Here is a 24,961-nt window from a genome sequence, read left to right on the forward strand (position 1 = left end):
AACACAACACATATAATCTAATCCAATCCAATCATAATCCAGTGCCATTGTATCCTAAAATTTAATCTAATCCAATCATATCCTGTCCCCCAAACGGAACCCAAATTCCTTTGCCGTTATGATTAAAATTTCTTTTTTTTTTTTATATCCTTTCCCCAAGTTCTATTAACATAAGTAGATCACCAAAAAAAAAAGGCAGCCTCTTCCCAAGGAAAAATCGTACAAGTCAATTCCCCCACTTGTCAAAGCCCAAGTTGGCCCTAACTTTCTCTTCTTCACCCACACTTTCCGATTGGAAGTACTCCAATCTAGTAAAAGGACCTTTTAGAGGCAAAAAGACTTTTCCAAGCACCATCAATAAAAGCCTTCCTTGGCTCATCCTTTCCACTCTCGGGTCTCGGCCACCCCTTTATCATCCAACTCCGAATTATGCTTGCAAAGAAGGGAAGGAAAGTCAACACTAGTCAAACTCTTCTCTTCACTCAAACTCGAGCTCTCACCTGGTTCAAATACCCCCATTGAAGACAAGGAACAAGAGAAATTAAGAAAAAGGAGGGAAGCTAACGACTAGCCAAAAAAAACTCTCTCTCCTGGTGACGTCGCACCAAGAGTGATACACGTGGCAGGTGAATATTGACGTGGAGGTGAGATGGACAAGTGTAAGGAAGGGATGAGGTGATTTGGCATGGAGATAAGAAAAGGATAAGGCAATCTCAAATGACCAACAGGAAAGAAGTGACGTGGCAATGTCTTTATATATCTTGCAAATAAATTATTACAAAAATCCATTTTAAGTGAATTCAAGTGCTATTAAAGATCTCTTAATCATTCCATGAGGCATGCACTAGCTAATTCTTAATATTAAATAAGTCCATAACCATAAATGTACAGTACAACTACCTAGCAAATGCATTTGAGAGAAATTAAAAAAGCAAAAGTATCATGAATAAGACTTGTTTTTTCATAATTTTGTCGGTTTGAGGATGTGGATCAGGATTAATCAATTATCAAAACTTAGGTACGAGACGTGGACATTAACCAAACATAATTAATAATATTTATATCAAGTAATAATTCTCAACTCAACATGCTTAGTAATATTAATGGGATTTTTGTTTCATTGTTCAAACAAGCAATCACTCTTTCTCCATTAATCCCAAAAAACTATGAAGAAATACTGTTTCAATTCCAAATGGTTTTTGTTACATTTCCTCCGCCTGTGTCATCTTTTATGGATAATCACCTCAGCCTCATCTGGTTTTGAATCTGATGAATTGGCGTTACTTGATTTCAAGAAACAAATAACTCAAGATCCCCTTCAAATAATGAGATCCTGGAATGCCTCTATGCATTTCTGCAATTGGACCGGTGTTACATGCAGTCCAACTAATGGGAGGGTCACAATCTTGAACTTGGAATCGCAAAACTTGGTTGGCTCCCTCCCACCTTCTATAGGAAACCTTACATCTCTCACTGCTTTTAACCTTGGAAACAACAGCTTCCATGGCGAAGTTCCTCCTGAAATAGGCCGTTTACAGCACCTGCAGTATCTCAACATCACTGACAATTACTTTGGTGGGAGTATTCCAATGAATTTGTCCCTCTGTACAAAACTTAGAGTAATTGATGCTGCTGACAACCAGTTTATTGGGCAGATTCCGGACCAGATTGATTCATTGTTGAAACTGGTGACGCTACTCCTTCCAGTTAACAATCTTACAGGAAGAATTCCTGCTTCAATTGGGAATCTTTCTTCTCTTGCCATTCTATCACTTTCAAGGAACAATTTACAGGGCGGGATACCCAAGGAAGTAGGACAGCTATCAGGCATCCGATTTTTTCAACTTTCTCAAAATAATCTATCTGGTACAATCCCTTCCTCGATTTATAATCTCTCTTATATATACTATTTCTGTGTGACTCAAAACCAGCTGCATGGGCAACTACCCTCAGATGTTGGCCTTAATCTCCCTAAACTTGAAACATTTTATGCTGCTGTCAACTATTTTACTGGAAGTATTCCTGAATCATTGCCCAATGCTTCTAACCTTCAGGAGGTTGATTTTTCTCAAAATAGTGTCACTGGGACCATTCCTGAAAAGTTTGGCAGTTTGCGAGGTCTAATTTTGCTTAATGTTGAAGAGAATAGACTTGGAAATGGAGATATTGGTGATCTGAATTTTCTAACTTCCTTGGCTAATTGTACGAGCCTTATAGCTTTATCCCTATTAGGCAACCGTTTTGGGGGACAATTGCCTAACTCCATTGGCAACCTTTCAAGTCAGTTGCAAACGCTTTCACTGTCAAGGAATCTGATTCTTGGAGAGATCCCAGTTGAAATCGGAAACCTTGTTAACTTAAACCGTCTAGGATTGAGAGAAAATTATTTAAGTGGTGTTGTTCCTAATGTTATTGGGAGGCTCAATAATCTAGAAGTATTGACTTTGAATGCAAACAATTTTTCTGGTTCAATCCCACTATCCCTGGGTAATTTAACTAAATTAATTGCCCTTCTTATGGATAACAATAATTTGCAGGGAAGTATACCTCCGAGTCTTGGAAACTGCCAAAAGCTGCTAGTACTGAATTTATCTAGTAATATGCTAAATGGCACCATACCCAAACAAGTTATCGGTCTTTCCTCTGTTTCAATTTATTTTGGCTTGTCTAATAATTTTTTGACTGGTTCACTACCACTTGAAGTGGGTAACCTGAAAAATCTTGCAGAATTGGATATATCCAATAACAGATTATCAGGTGAAATTCCTCGTAGCCTTGAGAGTTGCACTAGTTTGGAACGTCTATACATGGGAAGTAACATGTTGAAAGGGACTATTCCTCAATCTTTGGAAAGTTTAAGAGGTTTAGAAGAATTAGATCTTTCTTGCAACAACTTATCTGGACAAATTCCTAAATTTTTTAGCCAACTTTCATCTCTCAAGTATCTCAATCTTTCATATAATAAACTTGAAGGTGAAGTACCCAAGGAAGGGATATTTGCAACTGCAAGTGCCAATATTTCACTTATTGGAAATGACAAGCTTTGTGGTGGTGTTCCAGAACTACTTTTACGTGTATGCTCGACAAAAGTTTCTGCAAAGCATATTAATCCAAAAGTAGTAATCTCAATAATTATTGGTGTCACGATTGCACTTCTCTTAGTGATTTCTTTTGTTTTATGTTACAAAATGAAATCTTCACGAACAAGTTCCACCACATCTTCGATTGATAACCAGTTACGTCTATCTTATTCTGATATATTAAAATCAACAAATAACTTTTCTGATGAAAATTTGATTGGTGCGGGTAGTTTTGGTTCTGTCTACAAAGGTAGTCTTTCTGGTGATCAAAATGTTGTTGCAGTTAAGGTGCTAAAAGTTCAACAAGAAGGAGCTTTAAAGAGTTTCATTGATGAATGCAATGCTTTGAAAAGCATACGACATCGGAACATCCTCAAGATCAGAACTGTTTGCTCCAGTGTTGATTTTGAAGGTAATGACTTTAAATGTCTTGTTTCTAAGTTCATGTCTAATGGAAGTCTAGACAAGTGGCTGCATCCGATTCCTGACAAGCAACTTGTTGGAATCAAGAAATTGACCCTTACGCAGAGATTGAATGTAGCAATAGATGTTGCTTCTGCTTTTGATTATCTCCACAGCCATTGTGAGACTCCAATTGTCCATTGTGACCTAAAGCCAAGCAATGTGCTACTTGACGAAGATATGGTAGCCCATGTTGGTGACTTTGGATTGGCGAAGTTCATTTTTGAATCATCAGATAATGCCTTGCAAAATCAAATAATATCAGACAGTCTACAAGGTTCTATCGGCTATATCCCTCCAGGTATTCAAAGTCATACTTAATTTTTAGTTCCTGATTACCATTTCTCTAACCAAGTCACCAATTTAGATTTTTTAATACTTTTATTATATGGCTATCTAAACAAATTATTTTGGTCGGTATCTGACATATATTCTTTATCTTAAAACTACAAATTTACTAAAGTATAGGAAGTATACATCATGTATACATGGCGCAAAGAAGGTTCAGGTCGAGCCCCCCCGGACTTTAATTTACTAAAGTATAGGAAGCATATTGGATTGAAGAAGTTGCATTTTCTTAAGACTCTTTTTGACCTTTCATTTTATTAAATTGCAAGTATAATACCAGATAGTTACTTTACCAGCAATTTCATTAAACTTTCTTCGTTTCTTACAATTCTATTAGATTTTAAAACTTCTATAGTGATTTAGTTCTATTTTTTCGTTTAAGATAAAAGGGTTCTAATCTCTTGAATTTATGCTTTTTTCTGTTATATTATTAATATAAGAGTAAACAATGTAAATTTGTTTTTGTTCGAAATTTTGTTTTTTAATTTTTAATTTTTTTGATATAGTTCAAGAGTATGGTATGTTTCGAGCTGACTTCGAGGTTGTTTGCACTTTTCAAGTTGATATCTTAATGACCAATTTTACAAATTGCAGAATATATTGATGGTCATGTTACCAAGCTCGGAGACATACAGTTATGGGATATTGTTGTTGGAGATGTTTACAGGTAAAAGACCAACAAATGATATGTTTAAAGATGACCTGAACATTCATCGGTTTGTTTCAATGGCTTTTCCAAACCAGATAATGGATATTGTTGACCCATCGTTACTGTTTGAAGAAGAAACTGAAGATAATGGAATAGAAGAATCCTTGAGAAGAAACTTTGAATTTCAATTGAATAACAAAAGGAAAATGGAAGATTTCTTGGTTCCAGTGATGAGAATTGGGCTCATGTGTTCAAAAACATATCCTAGAGAGCGGATGGCAATGAATGATGTGGTCAACGATCTAAAAGCCATTAGAGACTCTTTCCTCAAGTCTAATGATAGAAACAAACAAAGGAGGAGGTAAACTGATTACAATTCTCTCTTCATCAAAACGTTGGTGCACTTTTTAAATATCTTTAAGACATGTATGTGGAAATTAAGTGTGTGTCTATATATATATATATATATATATATATTCAACAATGCCCTCCAAAGTCCAAACGTTAATTACTCCTAATTCAAAGTGGGATTTTTGAGCTAACAACTAATATGATGAGATTCCCATTTTGGTAGGCCCGGCTATCCGACTTGCCTTAAAATCTTGCATTACTTTGCTAATTCATGTTTACCGTTATACATTTAATTATCTTTCCATTAAAGATCTCCGGAATAGCCTCAAGGGATTGGTCTTGTAGTTAAGGAAGTGTCCTCCCTTCCTTGACTTCCAAGGTTCAAATTTTGGGACCACCTATTTCAATATATAATTGTATCTTACTCGGTTTATTGGGTTTGTAAGATATTCAATAAATCTTAAGAATTAGTTGAAGTATGCATAAACTGATTCGGATATCCTGTTATCCAAAAAAAAAAAAAAAAAATCACTGTAATAATACATATTACAACTATTACAAAAGTCACTTGTATTCTGTGTTTCTCATATTTTATCTGTTTACTATGTATAGTTTAGGCGTTTTAGATAGTTTTTGCAACCCAAGCGAGGCTATAACTATAAGTAACAAATTTGAGTCCCCTGAGTTTTGGTCAACCGTCAAGGACATATTTTTTTAACTAACAAAAACGTCCTTCTACATAACAGAAGTTTTTGTAAAACTAATGAGCAAAGGGCATATTTGACTTTTTCGGTGATTCAAACTTTTAAAAATATAAAAAATCAGCAAATATGAGATTAAATTTATTTTTATTTTAAATATAAAAATTTAATAATGTTATACAAAAATATTACTGAATCTTTTCTTTGAAACTCTTCCTCACCAATAAACCAAATTCCTCCCACCCGCCGGCTAAACATCCCATTTCACCCATTGTCTTCTCTGCGAAACCATCTCCTTCACCCACTGCCATGCTGCCCACCCATTCGTGACAAACCAGCAGCAGTCTCTGTCATACCCTGTATTTTTTGAGAGTTTATTAAATTTTATTTTTGGGAGTAAAGTGCAANATTTGAACATTCATCGGTTTGTTTCAATGGCTTTTCCAAACCAGATAATGGATATTGTTGACCCATCGTTACTGTTTGAAGAAGAAACTAAAGATAATGGAATAGAAGAATCCTTGAGAAGAAACTTTGAATTTCAATTGAATAACAAAAGGAAAATGGAAGATTTCTTGGTTCTAGTGATGAGAATTGGGCTCATGTGTTCAAAAACATATCCTAGAGAGCGGATGGCAATGAATGATGTGGTCAACGATCTAAAAGCCATTAGAGACTCCTTCCTCAAGTCTAATGATAGAAACAAACGAAGGAGGAGGTAAACTGATTACAATTCTCTCTTCATCAAAACGTTGGTGCACTTTTTAAATATCTTTAAGACATGTATGTGGAAATTAAGTGTGTGTCTATATATATATATATATATATATATATTCAACAATGCCCTCCAAAGTCCAAACGTTAATTACTCCTAATTCAAAGTGGGATTTTTGAGCTAACAACTAATATGATGAGATTCCCATTTTGGTAGGCCCGGCTATCCGACTTGCCTTAAAATCTTGCATTACTTTGCTAATTCATGTTTACCGTTATACATTTAATTATCTTTCCATTAAAGATCTCCGGAATAGCCTCAAGGGATTGGTCTTGTAGTTAAGGAAGTGTCCTCCCTTCCTTGACTTCCAAGGTTCAAATTTTGGGACCACCTATTTCAATATATAATTGTATCTTACTCGGTTTATTGGGTTTGTAAGATATTCAATAAATCTTAAGAATTAGTTGAAGTATGCATAAACTGATTCGGATATCCTGTTATCCAAAAAAAAAAAAAAAAAATCACTGTAATAATACATATTACAACTATTACAAAAGTCACTTGTATTCTGTGTTTCTCATATTTTATCTGTTTACTATGTATAGTTTAGGCGTTTTAGATAGTTTTTGCAACCCAAGCGAGGCTATAACTATAAGTAACAAATTTGAGTCCCCTGAGTTTTGGTCAACCGTCAAGGACATATTTTTTTAACTAACAAAAACGTCCTTCTACATAACAGAAGTTTTTGTAAAACTAATGAGCAAAGGGCATATTTGACTTTTTCGGTGATTCAAACTTTTAAAAATATAAAAAATCAGCAAATATGAGATTAAATTTATTTTTATTTTAAATATAAAAATTTAATAATGTTATACAAAAATATTACTGAATCTTTTCTTTGAAACTCTTCCTCACCAATAAACCAAATTCCTCCCACCCGCCGGCTAAACATCCCATTTCACCCATTGTCTTCTCTGCGAAACCATCTCCTTCACCCACTGCCATGCTGCCCACCCATTCGTGACAAACCAGCAGCAGTCTCTGTCATACCCTGTATTTTTTGAGAGTTTATTAAATTTTATTTTTGGGAGTAAAGTGCAAGAATTTGAAACTTTTGAGGGAGTCAGTATGTCCGAAAACAATTGAGGACTACAATAGAGTTTGACAAGATATTTGATAAACAGTGATCGATCAAATAAAAGAAAAAGGAGGAAGAAGAAGAAGAAAAGAGAGGAGAGAAAGAAGAGAAGAGAGAGAAAGAGAGAAAAAGGAAGAAAAGAAAGAGAGAAAGGAAAGAAGGGAGATAAAGATGAACTCGAGAAGAGAGAGGGGGAAGAGCCGAGAGGATGCGATGGTGGTGGCTGGAAAAGAGTTCGCCGGCGAGCAAATTCCGGCGACCGGAAAGAGTAAAGGAAGAATGATCAAATGAAAGGTGAGTAAAGTTTAATATTTCCTGGTTTTGGTGATTTTGTGATTAATTGATTTAAAGAGCACTCTCCGCGTTGTGTTGTCCATGAATTGGTATGAATGTATGATGGTACACTGAAATTTGAAGATTTGTTGCAATGATTTTAGATGGGTGGAACATAGAGGTGGTTCCTAAACAGAAATTTGTTAAAAGCATGATGTTGATTTTAAAAGTTCACTTTTGAGGTCTGACCACCTGGATTTCCGAAATAGTTATCTAAACTTTAGGTTTCGATTGAAGTTCAAATCTGGATATGTTGCTTTAGACTTCTTGAGGATTGTTTAAAAATATATTTCACTAAAAAATTCGGAGTATTGAAATTTTTATTGATTTTTGAAGTTTGCTCTGCCAATTTTAAAATTTACGTTTTCTGCTTAACATGTATTTTTAGGAGATGAATTGGTGCACCTATACTTATCCAAATTTGATGATTTTAAATTCTGGTGACTCCATTGAGTGTCTAGTTTAATTCTGGAAGGTTTCATAAGGTTTCGATTAAAGGTTAAATTGATATGAATTTTCAAAGTCAGCAGCATCAATCCTGGAAACAGTTTGGCAGTTTTGAAAGGGTTGAAAGAAAATCATGTTTTAAGTAGTTTTTGACTCTGGAATGGCCTGAAAAATTTACTGGCACAACATGTGTGTCTAGAATGCCCCATTAACATTATAGATTGAATTGATGAGTGGAGTTTTTATGAAAAATCTGAGAGTGGCTAGTGGTTCTGTTATGAGACAGTTTTGTTAAAGAGGAAGTTAAGTTTATCATTTGATGTGTGAGGTGTCCAATATATTTAATACTGAGGGGTTGCAATAGGGGAACTTGTGTATGGAGAATTTATTGAATTTTGTATACAGGGAGGCAAGCAGGGGCACCATTAGAGGATTCTGATCCTTCTTCGGATCAAGGTTTTAGCTTCAAAAAGGTGAGTGGAATGGTAATTTACATTAAAATTCATGTTGGATTTGGGTTGATTAATTTGTATCGTGTATGTGTGCTTATATTAGTTATATTTTTGGCTTATGAAAAGAATTAGATATATTTTAGCATAATTGTTTGATATGCATAATGATGATTTGAAGATTGTAAGATTGTTAATTTTGGCTGAAGAGATGGTGTGTGGGTAACATGCATGTGAGAAATTATGTATATCTTTAATGTTTATGCCAAGAATGAAATTATGGATGGAATGAAATTATGGATGGATGTCATGTTGGAATGGGATGGTTGGTATAGTATAGAAAAATCCAGCCAATCTTGGTAGGGCTGGTTTGATTGAGTTTTGATTGGAGGAGATAATGAGTGGAGATGAAGTTGTGTGAGATGGGTTAATTGTTGATAGTAGAGAAAGGGCATTTTATCAAATTGGGGGGATTTTGAATTATTGTTGGTTTAATTTTATGTGAATTGTATGGTTGTAAATTGGGACAGTTGTTTTGTTAAAGTGAAAGTGGTTGATTGATGTTGGTAAAGATGTATGATTATGTGGTGTATGGGAGTAAATTTGGAATTGGTGGGAGAAAGGAAGTTTTGAAGGCCAAATAGAACTCTGCAGCGACAGAGATTTTTCTTTGCTGTGGCGAAATCAAACTTGAAAGCATCTCGCTGTGGCGGAGAAATAATACAAAATTTGATATTTTTATGTAAATATGCAACACATATTATGAAATAATTTGTAGCTCTTCCATTTGAACAATTTCATGTAATACTTTGTCACAAATTAATTTCGGTGTTCAAATGTCAAATCCTGAAATGTGATAATCTATTGAGATGTCAAATATTGAAATAACGTTGGGTGCGTTTGGATGGATATTTTTATCCATATTTTTAGACAGATTTTGGGGATAGTGTTTGGTTCATTATTTAGAGAATAGACTCTTGAAAAATATATTCCGACACTTTTCTGACAGCTTTATAACCGTTTGAATTTTTTTTGCAGTCTTCCTTTTTCACGCGTTCTCTTTTTTTCTTTCACGCTTCTTCACCTGTTTTTTTTTTTTTTTGCAGTCCTTTTTTACGGGTTCGTCATTTCTTTTTTCACGCTTCTTCACTTCACCTGTTCACCATTTCAGTTTACATTACGCACGGTTTCACTTTTCTTCTTCACTGCTTCTTCACTTCACCATTTCAGTTTACATTAGCGGCTTCTTCACTATTTCTTCACTTCAGCATTTCAGTTTGCATTAGCAGCTTCTTCACTTCACCATTTCAGTTTGCATTACCAGGTTCTTCACTGCTTCTTCATTTCACCATTTCAGTTTGCATAACAAGCTTCTTCACTGCTTCACCACCGTCAGNAAAAAAATTGCAACTAAATTTATTAGTCACTAAAGCAACCGGTTCTGTGACTAACAAAATAGTCGCAAAAAAATAACTTTAGATGCCAAATGTTGGAACATGTGGGCCCTAAAATGTTAATCCTCTTTGCTCGACTAATGTCAATTTAGTTGGTAAATGTAGCCTTTTTGCAACTAATTCTGGTTAGTTGCTAAAAAATTGGTTGCAAAATGTCATTTTTCTTGTAGTGTTCTTTTTTTTTCTTTTTTTTTGCAGGTTTATAAATCTGTTGTAAAGAGACCCGTTGGCTTTTGCAAATACAGTTAGCTTCTATGAAGACACCCAACGCAATTATACTTATTTCTATTTTAATTTTGCCATTGTTAGTACTTTTTTTCCTTTTAACACAAGCGTCAAAAAATTGTGCATTTTCATATGTTCTGTATGTAATGGATAAATTTTGGGCATAAAAAATTATTGGATAATTAGAAATATTTTTTCCAGATTTCACTAACTGATATATTTGTTCTGTAGATTCGACATTGTTCTTTAATCATAACAACAAATTACACTCATATGCACAGATGTCTGTATAACTTGTCTTGACGTCGTAGGGTTGATTACTACTTGAAGCAGAGGCGAAAGTTTCGATGTTTTTTCAGAATTAGAGTTTGTCATACACCCAGTTGGTCGACATTGTCTGTATCTACCCCTGCATTGACGTCATCAAGCAGTATCGGATCGAACGAGGTATAAGTTTATCTATGTTTACTTGATTACCACCACATATTAGTATTTTTTTTTTTAATGTAATTGGTGATTCGTATCGTGTCCCAATGTTTGTTGTCCCTTACCGTACTGTCCTTAGATGAGTGATTCTGTGGTCTGGTCTGTTGAGATGACCCACAAATTTCTAGTCCTGTTATCTAAGCGAGCCAAAACTTCGCACGGTATTGCAATAAAAAGAGCTGATTACCAAGAAATGTTGGACGACATATCATCACTGGCTGGCAAGAGACTCAACGTCATACAATTAACCTCTAAGTTCCTTCGCCTGCGAAAAGTTTATCAAACACGGCAGAAATTTCTGCAACACACGGGGTTCGGGTGGGATCACGAGTCACAAAGTCCAACGTGTCCCGTTGAGGTTTGGCAAGAATATGTCAAGGTAAATTTTCATATTTTTTAACTAATATTATTCAACGACATTGTAAATGTACGCATTTTTTTTGGACTGCTAAATATTAATATATTATTCTTTTAACTTACCAGCAAAACCCATTGGCGTAACAATTTTACCACAAGGGACTTCCTCACAAGGAGTTTTATAAAATAATATTTAAGAAGCAAACTGCCATTGGAAGATATGTGTACACATCTACGTCCCAACCGGTAGAGACCTCTAGTTATTCCAATCACGGCGCGGTTCCCATGGATGATAACAACTTTGAACCTGATCCTGATCGGACGACAGGGGAAAAACGGCCAAACACATCTGGCCATGGAAGAGCGAGAAATGAGAGGAACAGAAGCGGCTCAGGACAATCACTTGCGGATGCCATTTTTAGATTGACGGACGAGCTTGCGGAGAAGTGGACTATGGGATCGAAGGCTAGCAATCGTAGTGTAGATGAGAGGGGAGAAGAGAACATCAGTGCTCCATTTGATCTTTTTTCCATGAGCAATTGTATTGACATCATGACAGCCATGCAAGTACTAACACAGTTTTACTTGTCGGTTGTCACGTACTTATATGAAAATCCAGGGTGGCGGGAGATATTCGTGAAACTCCCACTAGAGGAAAAAGGCTAACTGGATTTATAACAACTTTCCTAATAAGTAGATGACACTATATTTCATAAGTATTTGGCAACAATTTTATATGCGTCAGTGGGTAGTTGTCATTACAATTACAATTTATAACGCTACTGTATGAACTTATTTATGTGATATTACATGTGTAAACACTGTTTTCGATTGTCATTACAATTAAATATTGACTGTTATATTTTGCTAAGTAGTACAACAACTGTTAATTGTTGATAAATGTTTTGCAAATGTCTAGGTTTAAATGGCGTCGTCTAGCCGTACAGGAGGAAGATGACGTGGTACAGATGAGAGGGACGAAAAAGAAATACTGACATATATAGTCATTGCACTCTGCGGTGTTGCCGCGTTAGAAGCAAGTGGGCGTGAACTACGACATACATCCGTATTAACTGGTCATCTGTACATGTTGAAAGTACTCAACGGTCATCCTGACAGAATCTATGACAAGTGTTGCATGGACAAAGACTGTTTTACATTGTTATGTGAAATTTTGTCTGATCAAGGCAAATTGCAACCAACTAGGAAGACGAGTTTGGAAGAACAAGTTATGATATTTCTAACAATCGTTGGAAAAAACGAGACAATCAGAACGATGATGGAGGATTTCCAACATTCGGGTGAGATGATCTCTAGACATGTTACCGCAGTTTGCGACGCTATATGTGAGTTGAAGACAGAGTTTATCAGACCACCTGACTTCAATGATGTTCCATAGGAAATATCAGCCAACAGAAAATATTACTCTTTCTTTAAGATACTGGTTCATTATGTTTGCTATTAGTAGATAGTTAAGTTCATTGTATTATTAATTTTTATAGTAGGTTAATATAAGTAAAATTCAATTTTCATGATAAGAATGTATTGGAGCCATGGATGGCACACATGTATATGCTTCGGTTCCACGTGAATTTGCCGATAGGTATCGAAATCACAAAGGAACGATGTCACAGAATGTAATGGTTGTATGTGATTTTAAGATGATGTTCACTTATGTCGTTACTGGATGAGAATGATCTATGCATGATTCAAGAGTTTTAAATTCAATTATTGATGATCCTAATTCTGGATTCCCACATCCTCCACCAAGTATAAGTATTTTCTTGACGTATTATAACGTATTACCTCCACTGTTGAGGCCCTGTAATTCAAATAAAATGTATGATATTATTACAGGGAAATACTATTTGGTTGATGCAGGTTATCCAAATAGAGATGGGTTCCTCGCCCCTCATAAGCAAGTGGCTTACTATATTTCTAATCACCGCCGTAACCAAAGGGGGCCACAAGAGTTGTTTAACTATAGATATGTTTCACTCCGCAATGTTGTCGAGAGAACCTTTGGTGTTTTGAAAAGATGGTTTCGTATTCTAAATGGAATGAACAATTACCCGTTGGACAAACAAGGGAAGATTGTTATGGTATGTTGTGTACTTCATAATTTTATCAGAATGTACAATATGGACGACCGTATCTTCGAACAAACCAATAATAGTACGGGTAATGAGCAATTATATTGTGATCGTCAAAACGGGGCAGAATATGGCCGAAATGGAGAAGGACCAAGTCAACCGCGACAACGTATTACAGACTAGGGGTGGGATAAAAAATCTGAAAACCGAACCGAACTGAAAATTAGGTTTTTTTTTTAAACCGGTTCGGTTTTCGGTTTGGGGATTTCAAAAAATCGGATAACCGGTTCGGTTTTCGATTTGAAAACAAATTCAAACCGGTTAACCGAAAACCGGTTTAACCCTAAATAAAAAAGCAAAAAAATTTTATCCTCACCCTCACGCAGACGCAGTCACGCACTTAGCCAGACAACCACTCACGCTTTCGTCTTTCTCTCGTTCTCTGCGTCCATTCTCCAAAGTTCAAATCTGAAAATTTCAAAACTTCCAAAGACCAAATTCCAGACTCAAGTTCGTCAGTTTCCCACCGTGACTCCATCCACAGACCACAGTCCACTCCATCCACAGTTCGTCAGTTTCCCACCATGAGCTACTGAGCAGAGCAGCTGAATCAATCCATTGTCCAGTCGCCGTGAGCTACTTCATCCACACCGTGAGCTTCGTTCGTCGTTCACCAGCACCCAACACTCCAGCAGACTCCACCGTGAGGCTTCAGTAAACCCATCGTGAGCTACTCCATCCACACCGTGAGCTACGTTCGTTTGAATGTGGGTATGCTTTGAAGCTGTTTAAATGTGGATTTCATTTAATGCCTTTAAATTTTGGTTGTCTGTTCTGGTGATTGAGTTATTCTGATTTGAGTTTGTTTGGACTGTTTGAATGCGGATTTTATTTGATAGGCATGAAATCATTTTTTTTTTTTCCTTTTGTGTTGAAATTGGTGTTGGTGGTGGTTGAAATTATCAGTGATCTTTCATGTTTTGAATTATTGCTTTTGATTTAGTGGGTTCTGGTGATTGGTATGTAGTGAGTTTCTCTTTTTGGTAGTAAAAATGGAAATTAATTTTGGTTGAATTTAAGTTTGTATGAATGCATTTTTGTTTTTAGTTCAATTTCTTAGAATTAGTTATAAGTTAAAAGTTAAATTTTTAGTGTAACAAGTTGTTAAACTAGTCATGTTTTTAGTGTCAAATTTGAAACCAGAAAACAGGAAAGTGATCATGAGAACACTGGAAATTGCCTTTTAAGTATTCATCAAATTAGAGAATTTGTTTGTGATTAATGAAACTTATTGATGGACTAGATTTTGAATTGATGTAGTCCTGACATTGGAGAAAGTGCAGCACAGATGTTTGATGTTATGCTGCAATAAAAGATGATTGAGATATATGCATACACAGTTTTAATTATCGTCAAGTGATAATGAATATCTCAGCTTGACCACTCTGAAATTTAGGAGGGAAAGGATGTGAAGAAATTTTGATTAATAGGAAGTTTTTGTAGACTTGTAGTTTAACATTGGATGCATTGGATGCATCAAGTTGTGTAATGTTAAGTGTAGAGTAGCTTTATTAATGATGATTGATTAGTGAATGAAAAAGTTGNAAAAAAAAAAAGAAAAAAAAAAGGGAAAATGCTAAGAGTCTTTAGACCAACAGTTGAATAATTTTTATTAAATTTTAATCATCATAATTAATAACTTTTATTCGATAATTAATGCATAATTGATGTCTCAACTGTTGCGGATCCAGATACATGGTAGGTGAGTTCCTAGAGGTATTGTCTGCTTTGAAACCTTGGATTCGCACGGTGTTATCCTGAAAAGGCGTATCTGGGTGGTCAGGGTTCATCCAATTAACAAGCTGCGTCCAGCAAAGTCAATATTATTAAAATACTGTCTCATCTCTCTCATTACAATGAATGTAATTAGTCATATGATTTGCTATCACAATTATATAAGAGAACAATAAGTTATATACTATGTTTAAAAAGTAAAATCTAATATTACAGGGATCTATTTTCTTAAGTTTAAACCTAATTAGGGATTAATTACTTAGAGAAATCCTTTAGCGAGACCCCCCGCCCATTGACTGGGGAGCAAAACCCACGAATGCATGAATGTTGATAAAGTGGTCAAGAACTTCAACAGAAATTTTATAAATTCTTAAATATTGATTGAACCTTTTATCTGATATACATGAATGTTGATATTCATATGTACAATTTATACATATATTGAAGATTAAAACACTGTTATATTTATTTTAAATAAGTCTCTCGTCGTTTTTCTGAAGTTAATAAGAGACTGATTTTCATGATTAAATCAATATTGTCCCATATTTTTATGCCTTGGTCTCCAATATGAAAAAAGATCATGCATTAATTAATTAGGGAATTTAGTAATGTAATCTGAGAGTTGGGCCTCATTGGGCTTTACTTGGGCTTGCGAAAGTGCCCAATGAAATTAATGGAACGTTTATTTAATTATATTTAACAAATTTAATTTAGAGTGATATTATTGACCCCCCACATTTTATCTTTTAAAGTTTAAACCCCATTTCCAGGTCGATCCCTTTAAATATTTTAGCATATGCAAATGCCTCATAAACACTATCTACTTTCGAAAATACTCTTTTATTTATATTTTCAATATTTTTTATGCTTCTTGTTTTGAATATAATATTAAAGATGAAATTCATTCACATGTGTTTCTTGTATGTTGAAAGAAGGAGAAGAAGAAAGAAAAGAGTGGGAATGTATGTTGAAACACACGGAAAATTTAATTAATAAAGTTGAATTGCATCAGCCAAACAGACGAAGAAAGATATGGAAATGATAAACAAGCAAGAAAATTGTGTTCTAGAATCAAACTACAGAACATTTAAAAGAAAGAAAAAAAAACCCACAAATCATAATGTATTGATATACACTTGAATCACTCTAAACCATGCTTACAATCCACTATGTAGTCATCTTGAGAAGTTCTAGTTATATCTTATGCAGCTTCAACACCTCAGGAGCTTCCTCTTTATAACAGTCCACAAACTTGTCCCAGAACAACTTCTCTGGAGTCTCAAACAATTTAGGCAAGTAAAGGTTTTCCTTTACCAAACCTTTTGACAACAGAAACTGAAAGACAGGTGCCCCTTGGAACAATTCGCTTTTCCAGGCTCAATGTAATAAATCCTGGGCGTTTGACAATAACCGAAGGATCTGAACCCATTTTACTGACAAAAAAATCCATTACTGCCATAATCTTATACTCAGATGCCATCATAAACCATGGATTCCTCCCAAATGCTTCAAAAATCTCTTCCTCAGACAAACTCCATTTCTTATAGAAAATTGCAATTTGGATTTTACAATGTAAGGATTCTACAAATAATGCAGCCATATTTCTACACAATGATCATTTTGCCTTCTCTGAAGAATTCAACTTCTCTTGGTACAGCTTCAATAATTGGGGAGCTTCATCATAAGAATTCACAGAATTCTGCAGGAACGTGTTTTCAGGGCACTCAAACATATAAGTCAAACTATTTATCTTCTTATTGATCAAACCTTTCGATGACAGAAACTGAATTACTGCAGCCCTAGGTAAAAGCCTCTTCTCCAAGCTCATTGTAATAAGTAATGGGTGTTCCGAGATAATGGAAGAATCCCAACCCATCTTGTTCACGAAAAAGTCCATTGCCGCCATAATCTTATCCACTGATGCAATCATACACCATGGATACTTTGAAAATGCCGCTAAAACCTCTTTGTCAGACCAACCCCATTTCTTATAAACATCGAGTTTCTTTTCCCAGTGCGACTTGCTCATTATTCTTTTCGCTACAATGGCTAGAACAAACTGTATCTTCAAAGGACTGATACCCATTTCCTTGACTTCCTTCACAATTTCTTTAAATTGATCCGATTTTGCTAAGAATGAGTGAGGCCAATGACACAAAAACGTGGAAATCTTGGCCTCAGGCACACCATAATATCGCAAAATGTCAATCTTAGGTCCTATATAAGTTTCAAGAATGCATGGAGAGTTTTTAATAACAGTAATAGCCTTTTCACTAGATTGAAGCAAGTTACTAAGGTAATGAAAGGAAGGGATTATTTGGTTTTTTAAGCTCCTTTGAATGACATTAGGTCGACGACATAAAAGTTTTGCAAGATCACGACTTGAAACGCCTTTGGAGAGAAAAAACTCAAGTTTTGGCAAAAGGGTTTTCTCAGGATTGCACAAAAGCAGTTTTGGGCTTTTTCTGATGAGGTCTGAGATTTGGGTTTCTGAGAAGCCACTGCTCTTGAAAATGTTTACCACTAAGTCCGGTTTTTCTGGAGTATCAAATTGAGCTATTTTGGATGCCTTTAGAGCAGATTCAGAAGACAACCCACATGAATTAATAAGGTATGAGACGGTAAAAGAATGTTCATTTGAGTTGGTTGAGATGTATTTCACAAAAATTGGACACGAAAAATCTTGAAATTTATTAGGGTTTAATAAAGCTAAGTTAGCGTATCTTCCATGAACATGAAGTAAATTTCTAAAGAGAAAATTAAACATCATAGTTGCAAAAGTGATTGAATAAACTCACCTATGCTTGAGATTGAGAGTTGAGAAAATTTCTTTAAAACCTTGCCATTGAACTTCAAATCTTCAACAGGTGAAAGTAAGATAAGTTAAGAACTGCAGGCGGACTTGACATATTTTTCGGCGGTCCCAATGATGCGCCACCGTATTGTTCAAATTAGGTAATGGTATTATTTTGGCAATGGACTTAAGATAATATTACACCCCCTGTAACTTTTAAATAACCTTTGTCACCCATAACTGCAAGAAATACCAAGTACACCCCCTACCCTTAGAATTTTCCGTTAAATATTAGACTTCAATCACCAATCAATATGTTGATTTCTAATCGTTATTAATTTTTAATTAAACGTATTTTGTTATTATAAAAGTAATATTATACTTACAAAGACTTTATTCAAAGTTATCTACACAAAGTTATATGACACCACTTATGTATTATTATATCATTCTCTATTATTTAATGTACATTTATAAATTGGTTTTTCATATTAATTCTTTCAATTATAATGTGAAAGGTTAATTATATTATTTAATGGTTAAAATTCATTAATTTAATTATTATACTTTTTCTTACCTCAAAAGACACAATTTTTTTTTCTAATAAATTAATTTAAAGATGCCAAGGTAACTAAGAGATTTTAATGAATAAAGCTGCTCACGAGCCAGCTCGACTCGGCTTGACTCTAGCTTGTTAACAGCTTGACTCGATTCGTGAGAGGAAACGAGTTGAGTTCAACCCTACCTCGGCTAGGCTCGACTCGTTATGCTCGCGAGCCAAATCAGGCTTGAACTCGTAGGGGCATTTTAGGGGTTTTTTAAAGTATGGGCGATTAAACTGAAATTTTCAAAGCAAAATGTTTGCAAAAGTGAAAAGATCCCCCCGATTTTAAAAGCCCTAAAAATGTGACTCCAACATTGTTTGCCATAAAACCTAAATTAGTAAAGAATTTCAACCAAGTTTTCAATCGCCTCTAGTGTCTTTCCTCGTCGCCGTTAAAGTTGGTGGAGAGAGCAGGAGAAACAAGGAGAAAGAATGAAAGAAATGAAGAATAAATAAGAGAATAAAACTCATTAAGCAAAGTAAGAATGACAATTTCCCACCCAAAGTTAGGAACTTAGGCGTAAGTGTTTTTTCCCGCCCGCAAGATTTAAAAAACAATTTCCTATTTTCCCATCCATCATTAAAATTCAGTTTATTTTTATTTTTTATTATAAAAGAAAAAAATTCCCTAACTCTCTTTTATCTTTCTTCTCCCACCTCACCGCCTCAAAGCGTCCATGTCTCCTCCCTTCAGCCTCCCCACCTCTACTACCCCCCACCACAATCGGTTCCTAACCTCACCCAATCTAAACCTGATCTCTCTCCCCCAGCCCTCACAACCCAGTCCCCCGCCTAATCACAGCATCGCGGCGGATTTGTTGCTTTAGATCCACCGCAACCTAGGGTGTCCGCCACGATCTGGGCTAGATCGTGGTGGATCGGGTGAGATCACAAAGCAGTCGCATTCTTCTGCCACGGTCTGGCCGATTCCGGTTTGTAGTTATTTTTTTTTTCTTCTCTCCCTCCTTAAATGGCGACCAAGCAGTAGGTGATTTTTCCTTTTTGGTTGTTAGATAAATAAGAAATTGGTGACAATCGATCACATTTGGTTTTATTTAGGTGTACTGATAGTTATGAAAAGGAGGGTGCCCGGATCTCATCGGAAATGTCACGGCCTCCACAAAATCAACCACCAGCACCTCCGCTACCGCATAAAACGCCACATCCTCACCAATTTCTTATTTCCTAACACCCAAATTTCATCGGTCGTCACCAATTTCTTATTCTCCTATGGTCAGCCAAGGTAAGACAAAGAACGATGCTTTAAGATCTTTACGTTTCTTGTTTTTCTAAATTTTTTATTTGATTGTTTGTTGTTTGGAATGGAATGGGTCTATTATTTCTTTGATTGGAAGTGTCGAATGAGCTTTTATGCCGTTTTATGGTGGTGGGATTGCTTTTCGTTTGAGTTGCTGGAGCCTGGACTCAAAATTTTCATTTGTTTTCTAGTTTATTCACATTGTTTTTAAATAATTATATTATTTTAAAAGATTTAATTTATAAAAAAAAGTTAAAAGAAACTAAATTGTTTTATGAAATAAAGAAATTAAGTTTGAAACGCAGTGCTATTTTTGAAATAGAAGTTAGTAATTCTACTTATGTCATTTTTAATGCTCTATATAATATCAAATACTGCGTGTTAATTTCAGAAGCTGTTTTAACTTTCACAGCAGAATCATCCGTGAGGTCTCCAATATTTCATGGCAAAAAGTATTTGTGCTTACAATTGTTATTATCAATAGCCATTAATTTTCCATTGTAATATTGTTTTACTTTTGAATAATGCTTACTTCTGAATTAATTTTGTGTAGGGACCGATTCAACCGGGCACTTTTGAACGTGGGTATTACCTCATGGGATACATGAAAGATATAGTTGAGAATGGGTTGACATTACTAAAAAACAATGTAAGTTTTCTTTTTTTCTTTGCATTTTTGAATTATAATAATATATAGTTGATATAGTTTGTTGATAAGACTTATTGTGTTTACTTCTATAGTTCATGGGAAAAGAAAGATACACACGAGCCGAGATGGATGAAATTAGAGGAGAATGGGCAATGTATGTATCAAAATTTTTTTACACTTTCTTGGACCTGGTCTGACCGGTTTGTACTAGAGTTTTAAGTTTTTACCAACCTTTCTCATCGGTCGTCACCAATTTCTTATTCTCCTATGGTCAGCCAAGGTAAGACAAAGAACAATGCTTTAAGATCTTTACGTTTCTTGTTTTTCTAAATTTTTTTATTTGATTGTTTGTTGTTTGGAATGCAATGGGTCTATTATTTCTTTGATCGGAGTCGAATGATCTTTTATGCCGTTTTATGGTGGTGGGATTGCTTTTCGTTTGAGTTGCTGGAGCCTGGACTCGAAATTTTCATTTGTTTTCTAGTTTATTTACATTGTTTTTAAATAATTATATCATTTTAAAAGATTTAATTTATAAAGAAAAAGTTAAAAGAAACTGAATTTTTTTATGAAATAAAGAAATTAAGTTTGAAACGCAATGCTATTTTTGAAATAAAAGTTTAATAACAAACTTAAAGAGGTGGAGGACTTTATAAAAAAAATACATTGTTTGTGTAATTTCCTGTTTAACTGTTAGTGAGAGTGAATAATAAAAGTTAAGAGTGTGGAATTGATTGGAAAAAGAGAAACAGGAAAATGGCAAGAAAATTTTTAGAGGCTTTGTTATCCTTGAACTTGAAGTGAATAGACTAAAACATGACTGATGTAGGTGTTAACAGCCTTTAGTATTAGGGAAGTGAGACACAAAATTTTCTAGGCCTTCTTCTCTTAATTATTAAGCAGATTTAAATTATTTCATTTATATTAATATAGTTTTTTATAATTATCATTAATTGTCTTTGATTTTGTGTTTCAGGATTGCGTAGGAGGGTAAGTTCACCCCTTTGGTTTTTAGAAGCTTCGTGTTGTCCTTGTTTCAATGATGTGATGATGAGGACGGCGACAATAATGATTATACTATATAGTATTTTTCTTGATATTAATTTTACGTTAATCCTTGTTTAAAAAATCAAAGAAGCACAAAAAGGTCAAATAATGATTCACAGGCCTTGTTTTACTACAGACATGTATCACTTCGCAATGTTGTTGAGAGAATTTTTGGTGTTCTAAAGAAAAGACTTCGGATTTTTCATGGAATGAATAATTATCTGTTGGAGAAACAAGCTCGGATTGTTATGGCATGTTATGTACTTCATAATTTTATCAGAAGGTAAAATATGCAAGATGAAATCTTCAAACAGTATACTGCGGAAGTATATTTGCATGACCAAAACAAGGCAGCTAATGAAGGAAATGGGGAGGGATTGAGTCAATTGCAGCAACGTATTATTGATGACATGGCGCATGTGCGAGATAACATAACAACTGAAATGTGGGAACAACATATGACCAATGTCGTAGTTGTTAATAGAGTATAGTTGTATAAACGATATGTAAGGGTTGACAATCAGTAATTTCGTCAGAGATGCATTAATGTAGTGTTTTTAAATGATGTATTAGTACTTGAAATTAATAGTTCCAAATTTGTTTTTAAGTTAGTGATTACGAAATTACCAATTAAATATTTAATAATATTAAAACGTTAATTGATAAGTGTTTACGGTATAATAATAAAAATTAATTTAACAAAAAGCAACAAAGAATTTTATTAAAAATTCCTTTATAACAAAATATACCAAACAATTTTTTTACAATTTATTCAACTCTATATATTATCTTAAATACTTTATCAAACGTTCAAATCATATTCTCGTAATAATAACCTAACTAAATATTTTACCAAACACTTTTTCAAATCATATTCTCAAAATAACCACCTAACTTAACTTTATAATAATATTTCAAAAATATTATTCAAAATAACTAAACAAACGCAAATTTTTTATGAAATAAAGAAATTAAGTTTGAAACGCAAATGCTATTTTTTAAATGAAAGTTTAATAACAAGCTTAAAGAGGTGGAGGACTTTATAAAAAAATACATTGTTTGTGTAATTTCCTATTTAACAGTTAGTGAGAGTGAATAACAAAAGTTAAGAGTGAGGAATTGATTGGAGAAAGAGAAATAGGAAAATGGTAAGAAAATTTGTAGAGGCTCTATTATCCTTAGTGTTTTAAAACCTGGCCCAGCCCGGTCGGTTGCACCGGTTGAACCAGGACCTAGAAGCTTCAACGGGTTGGGTTTATATTTTCCTATTCAGCCAAAAACCCTAGGATTTGGGAGGATGATCGGTAAACAATTGATGGCCGAAATGTTGGAGCTTTTGAAGAGAAAGTTCTAGTGAATGTAATGGTGGTGATGGAGTTGATTTCCGGTGAGTAAATCGACTGGAAATCAAACAAAACTGGCAGCGGTAACAATGAGATTTTACTGGCGAGGCTAATGGGGGTGGGGTGAGATGGGTTTTGGTCAGGAGGAAGAAGTGCTAATGGGGGTGGAAATTGTGTGAGTTGGTCTCGTGTCAAACTAAAACCGTAACGGCAACGTTTTTATTATAAAGTTTTCATTAGTTTTAATTTCACGCTTTTATTATTTGCATTTAGTTTGTTTAGTTTAATTAATCAAAATTGCCAATTTTATTTCCTCTACTCAAATATACATTAGGTTGTTAGTTTTACTCTCTGTGGATTCGACCCTGCTTACCGCTAACTACAATTTTTAGGTTTAATTTTGTGGTTGTGACGACCAGTTCGACAGTAATAAGTAACAAAAAGAGAAGAATCTGCTCTGAATTTTTAAAAAAAATTGCATTTTTTTTATTGGCTCACGAGCCAACTCAAACTTAGCTCATTAAGCTGGGTCGTGAGCCAGGCTCAAAATCTTCTCCTCTCTTCACGAATCGAGTCTAGTCTAGCCAAGCCAGGCCAGGAAATAAGCGGCTAGGCTCGACTTGGCTTGACTCGAATTTTACTCCCTTTTCACGAGCTTGTTAAGCCAAAAACTCGACTTTGCTCAACTCGAAAACAACCTAGAGTGTAATTATGTCATCTTAAATCAAGATACCCCAAGGAGGCGTTTGGTTCAAGGAATGTTAGATTACTGGGAATGTTGGATTATTGGAAAGTTAGATTATCATGAAGATTACTGAGAATCTTTAAGAAAATATGTTTTGTTAATTTGTGGGTATATTATATTAATATATTTTGTTGGGAGAAATAAATTGGTATGTATGTTATTTAAATTACTGAATTGTCCTCTAATTAAATATTATTATTATATTATTTTTTAATATTGATTATTATTTGGATTATTATAGCCCCCTTGCATTTAAAAACTTAGCAAAAACAACCCCATAATAAAAGTTTGGAAAATCAACAAAGCACCCCCACTAACCTAGCCCCCACCAACCCAGCAACTGTAGGCCGTTGGCAATGACTGCAGGCCGCCAATAGTCGGCAACCTAACTGTGCACGGAAGGTAGGAAATGCCCTTCGTGTGCTGCATGGCCATTTCCGGCCAAACGTGATAGATTTGGCCGTTGACGACCAGATCGATGGTGGATCTGGCTGTCAACGACTAGATCTAGCATGATCTGGCCATTTTCGGACAAATATGTGGTCGAAAATGGCCATAGTGGCGCACAGCGGCCATTTTTGGCCTTCCTTAAGCTGTTCCGGCAGCGGCCACGACTGGTCACGACGGTGGTTGCCGGCAGCAGGTGGGTGGGGATGGTGGCTTGGGTGGGCTGTAATTTGTTTTGAATTCAAGGGTAATTTTGTCCAAAAAGTTAATTAATTGGAGTGAAATAGTAAAAGCTATATTCATGTAAATAAATTTAAAAATAAGGGCATTATTGTTCTAAAATTTTATTAATAAGAGATAAAGTTGTAATAAAAAAAAAAAAATTATCGTGATAATGTTAGAATACATAAGAAAATGGAGGTAATAAGATTACCAACAATATTACCAACAGTAACTACTATTGGTATTTGAAAATTACTGAAATTTTATATTACTTGACAATCAAACATTATCATCAAGTAATATAAGATAACATAACTCCAGTAATCTCACATTACCCCCAACCAAACGCCTCTTAAGTTTTAAAAAGTATTAAAGCACCTCCTTAAACCTACATGCCAAAAATAAGAAAATAAAACTCATTAAACAAAGGAAGAATGACAATTTCCCACCTGAAGTTAGGCGCAATGGGGCGTTTGGTTCAAGGAATGTTAGATTACTGAGAATGTTAGATTACTGGAAAGATAGATTACTTTGAAGATTACTGGGAATCTTTAAGAAAATGTGTTAACCTGGTATATTATATTAATATGTTTGGTTATGGGGAATAAATTGATGGGTATGTTATTTAAATTACTAAATTGTCTCCTTTTTAAATATAAATATAATATTATTTTTATTATTAATGTTTGAATAAAATCTTTTAACCCCCAATATTTCATATTTAGCTAAAACACTCCGCTTATATAAAACTTTAATTTATGACTAAATCA

At 34.7% G+C, this 24,961-nt stretch overlaps 2 protein-coding genes and 1 long non-coding RNA gene across 10 annotated transcripts; 2 read left to right on the forward strand and 1 right to left on the reverse strand.

Annotated features, from left to right (window-relative positions):
* The first annotated feature begins 1,113 nt into the window (after positions 1 to 1,113).
* LOC116119037 (LRR receptor-like serine/threonine-protein kinase EFR) lies at positions 1,114 to 12,064 on the forward strand. Of its 6 annotated transcripts, none has more exons than XR_004126323.1 (6): positions 1,114 to 1,866; positions 8,630 to 8,697; positions 10,326 to 10,431; positions 10,584 to 10,799; positions 10,918 to 11,217; positions 11,322 to 12,064. XR_004126323.1 is itself a non-coding variant. In XM_031405021.1 (3 exons), exons 1-3 carry the CDS (start codon positions 1,167 to 1,169, stop codon positions 10,374 to 10,376), a joined length of 819 nt encoding a protein of 272 aa, XP_031260881.1. In that variant the 5' UTR covers positions 1,114 to 1,166; the 3' UTR covers positions 10,377 to 10,559. The 6 variants fall into 6 exon arrangements, 2 of the variants coding, with proteins under 2 accessions (XP_031260881.1, XP_031260983.1); XR_004126332.1 differs by having other exon boundaries at positions 10,634 to 10,799; XR_004126344.1 differs by lacking the exon at positions 1,114 to 1,866 and adding an exon at positions 7,233 to 7,738 and having other exon boundaries at positions 10,326 to 10,799; positions 11,322 to 12,056.
* Positions 12,065 to 16,697: 4,633 nt separating this feature from the next.
* On the reverse strand, positions 16,698 to 17,852 carry LOC116121303. The gene has a single exon (XM_031407291.1). The coding sequence runs from the start codon at positions 17,850 to 17,852 to the stop codon at positions 16,698 to 16,700; it is 1,155 nt and encodes a 384-aa protein (XP_031263151.1).
* A 1,288-nt stretch (positions 17,853 to 19,140) lies between these two features.
* Positions 19,141 to 21,973, forward strand: LOC116121974. 3 transcript variants are annotated; one of them, XR_004126815.1, is made up of 6 exons: positions 19,141 to 19,412; positions 19,540 to 19,723; positions 20,151 to 20,196; positions 20,292 to 20,387; positions 20,480 to 20,667; positions 21,364 to 21,973. It is a non-coding gene; the product is annotated as an uncharacterized LOC116121974 (long non-coding RNA). The 3 variants fall into 3 exon arrangements; XR_004126816.1 differs by having other exon boundaries at positions 19,141 to 19,397; XR_004126814.1 differs by having other exon boundaries at positions 19,141 to 19,723.
* The last annotated feature ends 2,988 nt before the right edge of the window (positions 21,974 to 24,961 follow it).

The sequence above is a fragment of the Pistacia vera genome, unplaced genomic scaffold, assembly GCF_008641045.1.
Source record: "Pistacia vera cultivar Batoury unplaced genomic scaffold, PisVer_v2 Contig102, whole genome shotgun sequence".
Taxonomy (NCBI): Eukaryota; Viridiplantae; Streptophyta; class Magnoliopsida; order Sapindales; family Anacardiaceae; genus Pistacia; species Pistacia vera.

Bases quoted from the DNA above. Each gene is read 5' to 3' on its own strand.
- LOC116121303 (XM_031407291.1), bottom strand. From the start codon at position 17,852: ATGATGTTTAATTTTCTCTTTAGAAATTTACTTCATGTTCATGGAAGA.
- LOC116119037 (XM_031405021.1), top strand. From the start codon at position 1,167: ATGAAGAAATACTGTTTCAATTCCAAATGGTTTTTGTTACATTTCCTC. The intron at 1,867-8,629 runs GTACAATCCCTT...TTTTGTATACAG, and splicing joins TTCTCAAAATAATCTATCTG to GGAGGCAAGCAGGGGCACCA. The intron at 8,698-10,325 runs GTGAGTGGAATG...TTTTTTTTGCAG, and splicing joins AAGGTTTTAGCTTCAAAAAG to GTTTATAAATCTGTTGTAAA.